Source organism: Austrofundulus limnaeus, unplaced genomic scaffold (assembly GCF_001266775.1).
Source record: "Austrofundulus limnaeus strain Quisiro unplaced genomic scaffold, Austrofundulus_limnaeus-1.0 Scaffold347, whole genome shotgun sequence".
Lineage (NCBI taxonomy): Eukaryota > Metazoa > Chordata > Actinopteri > Cyprinodontiformes > Rivulidae > Austrofundulus > Austrofundulus limnaeus.
In genome coordinates this window covers 444,574-452,477 of record NW_013952749.1, presented here as the reverse complement: position 1 = coordinate 452,477, position 7,904 = coordinate 444,574, and the positions used below count along the sequence as shown (strand labels likewise).

General features: G+C 46.6%; 1 protein-coding gene across 1 annotated transcript; it reads left to right on the top strand.

Annotated features, from left to right (window-relative positions):
* The first annotated feature begins 437 nt into the window (after positions 1-437).
* Positions 438-6,867, top strand: LOC106527883 (prosaposin receptor GPR37L1). The gene is made up of 4 exons (XM_014022894.1): positions 438-1,590; positions 4,110-4,418; positions 4,512-4,883; positions 6,209-6,867. Exons 1-4 carry the CDS (start codon positions 895-897, stop codon positions 6,380-6,382), a joined length of 1,551 nt encoding a protein of 516 aa, XP_013878348.1. The 5' UTR covers positions 438-894; the 3' UTR covers positions 6,383-6,867.
* The last annotated feature ends 1,037 nt before the right edge of the window (positions 6,868-7,904 follow it).

Genomic DNA, 7,904 nt, shown 5'->3' with positions numbered 1-7,904 from the left:
TACCTTTTATTTGATTTGTATTGTTTTGTTGTATGTAAATGTGTTTTGTTTTTGTTTTCTTAATGAAATGAATAAAGTTAATAATAAAAATAAATAGTTTCTACTTTTCTAAAATTTAAATTCTGAAGGTGTCCAGTTTTGATGTTGACCTGCTGAAAAGAAAAACGAGTTTTAATTAATTAATTAATTACTTGCTCTTTTACTGTTTGTAATTGATTTATCAACAACTTGAATAAATAAACATTTCAAACATAAAGTTAAATTCTACGATTCTAAACCTCTGAAATTTAGAATCTTTTTTAGTTAAAACTAGTTAAAAAGCAGTCTCTGTTCCCTGGTTGTTCCCACAGACACCAGCAGGGGGCAGCAGCACTGAGTCAATGCGCTGACAGAGAGAAGTATTCATGCGTGATTCTGCAGACAAATGTGAGGACTTGTGTGAGCGCCAGCCTTGTTTGTATTCTCGTGTGTTTTCCTGACAAAAGCTCCATCCAGCCATGCAGCAGAGGGCTGCTGGTTCCCAGAGACCCTCAGAGCTGCAGAGTCCAGTCTCCCTGAAGCCAGCAGCCGGACTCGGACCCTCATCAGGTCCTCCTCCTGTGCTGGAGCTCTGTGTGGATTACTGATGGATGAGGAACCCAGAGGCCAGAGCTGAAAGAGAGAAAAYGTTTCAGAAACTGGAGGAAGTTCTTTCTTTGGAGAACGTGTCTGAAGTCATCACCAGTTTCTGGTTTTTCTTTCTTCCATCAGTTTTTGGAGACTCAGAACATTTTGATGGTTCTGAACTTTTGGGGATTCTGCAGGAGTTTCACTGATTTGTTTTAAACTCTTCCCTCCACATAAAGAGGTAGAAGTGAAAGGTTCTGTGTCAGGCTGACAGGGAGCGTCTGCGTCATGGCTCGGTCCGTTGCCTTCTTGTTGCCCCTCTGCCTCTCGTTGCTGATTGTCGATGCAAACAATGTTGGGCAACCTGAGAAGCAGCAGAGCAACGTTGACAGATCCTCCTCTGGGGTCAAACCAGAGCCTGTTTGGACCGAGGAGCAGCTCAAGACTCCAGATGACCCCTACAAGAAGAGCCCCCCTCTTCCTGAGATGGTGGATCTGGACCTGGACCAGCACCAACGCCTGGCCCGCGGTGCCGACGAGGACGAGCAGCAGTCCACCTTCGGTCACTCCTTTGAGAACGAGTGGGTGACGGCGCCTCAGGTCACCGAGTTCAGCAACACGACCAGAGTGGAACCTGAGACCAGCAGCCCCAAAGACCAGACCCAGAGGAACTCCTCCAGGCCCGATGAGGCTCCGAGACTCTTTAATCCCTTCTACCCGCTGGTGGAGACCTCCTACGTGGCCTACGCAGTTCTGGTCCTGGCCTGCCTGGTGCTGGCAGTGGGCGTGGTGGGCAACATGGCGGTCATGTGCATCGTTTGGAACAACTACTACATGAGGTCTGCGTGGAACTACCTGCTGGCCAGCATGGCCTTCTGGGACTTCCTGGTCCTGGTGGTCTGCCTCCCAGTGGTGGTCCTCAACCACCTCTCTCATAGGAGGATCCTGGGTGACATCACCTGCCGCATGGTGCCGTACATGGAGGTAAGGGTCTGCTGCAGCCTGATGAAATAAAAACTGGTCTCTGCTGATCCTGGACCTTCAGTCAGGTTTTCAGATCGGGTTTTGTCTCGGTGTCTTGTTCAGGGTCTCTGACCCAGTTTCAGGTTTCTGTGTGGGAGCAGGGGGCCCATCGTAACAGGTGTTCAACCTTCAGATTTTCTGTTTCCAGACCTGGAGGATCAAACTGACCCCACACAGCTGGGTATGGCTTATTTAAATACTGGACCTGTACCCGGGTCTTCCTCAGCAGTGGYACCATGTGGAACCAGTGGTATCTCACTGCTTTCAGATCAGAAGGTCCTCCTCAGCTCAGACTTGAACTCTGTTTCATCCTCATCATCCTCACCTCATGAGACAAGATGGAAGCTCCAATCACAGCTGGTTCCCCCTCTCAGACTTCTGCTGCTGGTCTGTAGTCCAGCTCAGWCTTATCTGGTCCCTGAAGTCCCCCAATAGATCTTTGGTCTGATTCTGTGGACTTTTAACACTTAACTAGCTGAGACCAGGACTTTCTGTAATTACGGTAATTGGGGCTCATTAGTGGCCTGATGGACAGCCCTTCATCAGAGCTAAACAACAAAAACATCTGAATCTTGGATTCAGGAAGAGCAGTGTGGTTTTGGTCCTGGTCGTGGAACAGTGGACCAGCTCTACACCCTCAGCAGGGTCCTGGAGGGTTCATGAGAGTTCAATCAGTCTACATGTGTTTTGTGGACTTGGAGAAGGCGTTTGACCATATCTCTCGGGCACTCCTGTGGGGGGGGGGGGGGGMGTCCTCTGGGAGAATGGGGTACCAGGCCCATTGATATAGGCTGTTAGGTCCCTGTAGGACCGGTGCCAGAGCTTGGTCCACATTGCTGGTAGTAAGTCGGACTTGTTTTTGGTGAGAGTTGGACTCCACCAAGGCTGCCCTTTGTCACTGATTCTGTTCATAACTTTAATGGACAGAATTTCTAGGAGCAGCCGAGGTGTTGAGGGGATCCTTTTTGGTGACCTTAGGATCACATCTCTGCTTTTTGTGGATGATGTGGTCCTGTTGGCTTCATCAGATCCTGATCTTCAGCTCTCACTGGAGAGGTTCACAGCCGAGTGTGAAGCGGCCGGGATGAGGATCAGTGTCCCCAAGTCCAAGACCATGGTCTTGAGCCAGAAAAGGGTAGGGTTCCTTTCTCTGGGTCGGGGAGGAGGTCCTGCCCCAAGTGGAGGAGTTTAAGTACCTCAGGGTCTTGTTCATGAATGAGGGAAGAATGGAGCTGGAGATCAACAGGTGGATTGGTGCTGCGTCTGCAGTGATGTGGGCGTTGTACCGGTCTGTTGTGGTGAAGGTTTACCAGTCGGTCTACGTTCCTACCCTCATCTATGGTCAGGAGCTTTGGGTAGTGACTGAAAGAAGGAGATCACAGATCCAAGCAGCTGAAATGAGTTTCCTCTGCAGGGTGTCTGGGCTCTCCCTTAGAGATAGGCTGAGAAGCTCAGTCATCCAGGAGGGACTCAGAGTAGAGCCGCTGCTCCTCCACGTCCAGAGGAGCCAGTTGAGGTGGCTCGGGCATCTGGTTAGGATGCCTCCTGGACGCCTCCCTGGTGAGGTGTTCCGGGCACGTCCCACTGGGAGGAGACCCAGAGGAAGACCCAGGACATACTGGAGGGACTATGTTTCTCAGCTGGCCTGGGAACACCTTGGGATTCCCCCAGAGGAGCTGGTCCAAGTGGCTGGGGAGAGGGAAGTCTGGGTCTCTGCTGCTGCCCCCGAGACCTGATGGACGGTTTACAGAATTCTGCTCATCTCTTTGGTGAAGCTCTAATAAAAACATTTCCTTCCTGTTCTGACAGTAAAATGTTGCCCTGTGGTTTTAAAGCAGAACAGGAAGGTTAAAAAAGTTTTACTGACACAGTTAAACTGAGTCATCATGGATCTGAATAAAAGAATCCAGGTCCTGACCCAGCAGGGTCTCCTGTAGCTGTGGTTTGTCTTTTGGACTCGTTCTGTTGTAAGCCAGCTGCTGGGATCTGGATCAGGGTTTTTTGGACCCAGTTTAGTCCAACCTTCAGCTGTCAGACAGGTAGACTCAGATCTAGACCTTATGGTCTTTAGTAGACTTCCTGTTCCACTCAGACCCCAGGTCCGTGCTGCAGTGCATTCTGGGAAAACATCTGTCCTCTGGTTCTGATCCAGAAGTCTTGTGGCTCCTTCGGGTGAAACCATGCCTGACCTTTGACCTTTGACCTGCTGAGGCTTGTAGAATCTGAGATGGAGCTCACTGCACAGTCTGACCTTCAGGGTGAAGAATCTCTCTGTAGAAAGGTGGACCTTCGACCCCTCTCAGATTGAAACCATGGCAACACACCTGTATATTTTCTGACGAGTTCTACCTCCGCCCCTCTCATCCCTCCACAGGTCTTTCAGACATGTTGACATCACTCTAACTCCGCCCCTCTCATCCCTCCACGGGTCTTTCAGACATGATGACATCACTCTAACTCCGCCCCTCTCGTCTCTGCAGGTCGTGTCTCTCGGCATCACCTCCTTCACTTTGTGCGCTCTGGGCATTGATCGTTTCCACGCGGCGACCTCCTCCACCCCGACGAAGACTCGGCAGGTGGAGCGCTGCCACTCGGTGCTGACCAAGCTGCTGCTGGTTTGGCTCTCGGCRCTGCTGCTCTCCAGCCCGGAGATCTTCCTGTGGCAGTTCAGCCTGAGCCCGTCTGCATCCACCGGCGGGGTGGTGGACTCCTGCAGCATCACGCTGACCTCCCCCCTGTCCCTCTACCTGCCCGACTCGCTCCACTCCCTGCTGCTCAGGTACCACCAGGTGAGTCAGGCTCCGCCCTCCTGTCAGGTGAAGTTGATGCTTGTGGTTCTGAAGACGTGGACGTCTTGAGCCGGATCCTGATCTCTTCTTCAGGGTCGGATGTGGTGGTGTTTCGGCTGCTACTTCTGCCTGCCGGTCCTCTTCACCCTCCTCTGCCAGATGGCCAGCCGCAACGTCAACAGCGACTCCAGCGCCGCCCAGAAGCAGCGTAACCATGACGACCTGTCGGCCAGCCAGAASCACCAGCAGCACCAGGCGGTGGAGCGGCAGCTGAACTGCACCTTGTTGGCGCTGGCGGTGGTTTATGGCGTGTGCGCTCTGCCTGAACACGTCTGCAACATCACGCTGGCCTACACACACTTCACCTTGTCTGAGAACATCACCGCCATGATGGCGCTCCTACATCACTTCCTGCTGTTTGTTAAGTGTGCAGTGACGCCYGTGCTGCTGCTGTTTCTGTGTAAGGTGGGTCAGGAGGTCCAAGAAACCAAAAACAAACAACAACAACAACAAAAAGATTTTAGGATTTACTTTAACTGCTTTAAAATGTAACAAAGTCTGCAGTTAAACTGCACTAAGTCAGGAGTTAAATGGGACTAAGTCAGAAGTTACTTGGGACTAATTCAGAAGTTACATGGGACTAAGTCAGGAATTAAATGGGACTAAATCGGGATAAACAGGACTAAGTCAGGATTTAAACAGGACTAAATCAGGATTTAATCAGGATTAAGTCAGTTGTTAAATAGGACTAAGTCAAGAGTTAAACAGGACTAAGTCAGGATTTAATCAGGATTAAGTCAGTTGTTAAATAGGACTAAGTCAAGAGTTAAACAGGACTAAGTCAGGAGTTAAGCAGGACTAAGTCAGAATTTAAACACGATTAAGTTAGGAGTTAAACATGACTAAGTCAAGAGTTAAACAGGACTAAGTCAGGGGTTAAATAGGACTAAGTCAGAAGTTAAACAGGACTAAGTCAGGATTTAAACAGGACTAAATCAGTTGTTAAACAGGACTAAGTCAAGAGTTAAACAGGACTAAGTCAGGAGTTAAGCAGGACTAAGTCAGAATTTAAACACGATTAAGTTAGGAGTTAAACATGACTAAGTCAAGAGTTAAACAGGACTAAGTCAGGGGTTAAACAGGACTAAATCAGGATTTAATCAGGATTAAGTCAGTTGTTAAATAGGACTAAGTCAAGAGTTAAACAGGACTAAGTCAGGATTTAATCAGGATTAAGTCAGTTGTTAAATAGGACTAAGTCAAGAGTTAAACAGGACTAAGTCAGGAGTTAAGCAGGACTAAGTCAGAATTTAAACACGATTAAGTTAGGAGTTAAACATGACTAAGTCAAGAGTTAAACAGGACTAAGTCAGGGGTTAAATAGGACTAAGTCAGAAGTTAAACAGGACTAAGTCAGGATTTAAACAGGACTAAGTCAGGAGTTAAACAGGACTAAGTCAGGAGTTAAGCAGGACTAAGTCAGGAGTTAAACATGATTAAGTCAGGAGTTAAACAGGACTAAGTCAAGAGTTAAACAGGACTAAGTCAGGGGTTAAATAGGACTAAGTCAGAAGTTAAACAGGACTAAGTCATGATTTAAACAGGACTAAGTCGGGAGTTAAGCAGGACTAAGTCTGAATTTAAACAGGATTAAGTAGGAGTTAAACAGGACTAAGTCTGGGGTTAAAATGGACTAAATCACGAGTTAAACTGTAGAAACTGAGGTGTTAACATCAGTTTGTTACCTCTTATTGAAGTTTAAAAAACAAAACTATCTGGTTCCATTTCAGACTCTGGGTCAGGCCTTCATGGATTGCTGCTGCTGCTGCTGTCAGGAGTGTCAACCAATCACAGCACAAGGCTCCCCAGGCTCCGCCCACATCAAGCTGAAGGCAGCTAATGAGACGTCCATCTTCTTTGACAAGGCTAAAGACACTTCAGCCATCTTGTCCATTTCTAGCTAGAGTCACCGGTCCATCCTGGTCCATCAGTCCGTCCTCGTCCATCCGTTCCAGTTTTCTCTTTAACTCATGTTTCTGTTAACAGAACGTTTCTTCTCCTCCGATCWCTTCCTCCTTTCTCACCTGCTCCTCTCTACATGAAGTCATTTTCATTTATCTTTCTGTCTCCACCTGCTCAGATGTCTGTTCTGACAGCAGGAACCGGTTTCCAGGACTCTGATGGGACTCTTCCACTCTATAGACCGAAGCTGTGATGTGTATTTGTTCTTACAAAAAGTAAATTAAGCTAAATTAGATGATTAGTTTCTATAAATGATTAAATCAGAGGAGGTTGAAGGTCTGAGAAGAGTTTAATGTGAGAGTTGTTCTGAGAGTTTTAAACATTTAAGTTATGTATAGTTTTAAATATAAAGACTAACCTTAACCCTGGTTGTCGGGCAGATTCTTGAGTCCTCCTGGGTTGTTCCCGAACATCTGAACCAGTTTGATGGTGGAAACCCGCAGATGGTCAGGGAGAACCCAGAAAGGCTGCAGACCATGGAGAAGAGCTGGACCAGAACTTCTTTACTGCAAAGGTTCTGAAGGCCCCGTCACCATGATGTTTTAGTCAACTTATATCAACTCATGAAAAGTTTGGAGATGTCTACTTTGAAGATGGAATTTTTAAAACTCAGCTGGAAGCTTCTTTTCGGTGTATATATACTGTTGAAGAAATTTATAGTTATTATAGCTCAGTACTGATTATAAACAACACCAGAGTATTAGGGTTTCCTTATTTTATAATACTTTTATAATGTTTGTTATATTATGTGTTAATTAAATTAGGTAGATACATGTCCGAATCAATAACAACACACAAGTGAACTGTTTTTAAACCATTAGATTAAGGTTGTTGTCTGAATGCCAGTGATTCAGCCATAGGTCAGCAGGGGGCGAACTCAGGCATTGAAGATTCTGTATATATACTGGTCCATTTCCTGTTTTTCTCCCAGTGTGTGTGGTTTTGACTTGCCAGCCAGTGGCAAAATAAACCCCCACCCCAGAATTCTGGTGTTTTATGACATTATTTCTTATCACAGATCATTTTATTTAACACTGGTGTTTTCATCTGACTTCAGCTGATATTAAACACGTATTTTCTTACACTGTAATGCTAACAAATTTATCAAATATCTAACTTTTGTTAATATTATAGTGGAACAGTGTTTTTCATAAGTCGGCATAAGTTGTATAAAATGTTATTGTGTGATGGGACCTTAAGAGTGACGTCTAGGGATGCACGATATATTGGTATTAATATCYGTATCGGCTGATATTGGTCATTTTTTAGAATATCGGCATCGGTCCGATAAGTAAAACTGGGCCGATATTAACGTCCGATATTGATTTCCCACTTTTCAGTTTTGTGTTTCTGTTTTGGGAGGGGAGATGGTTGGTTGAGCGGCATCTGTTTGATCATGATAGTGATACTGATGCTGCGTAACCAGGAATAACTGAAGTACCATGAAGTACCATGTCAGAGGTT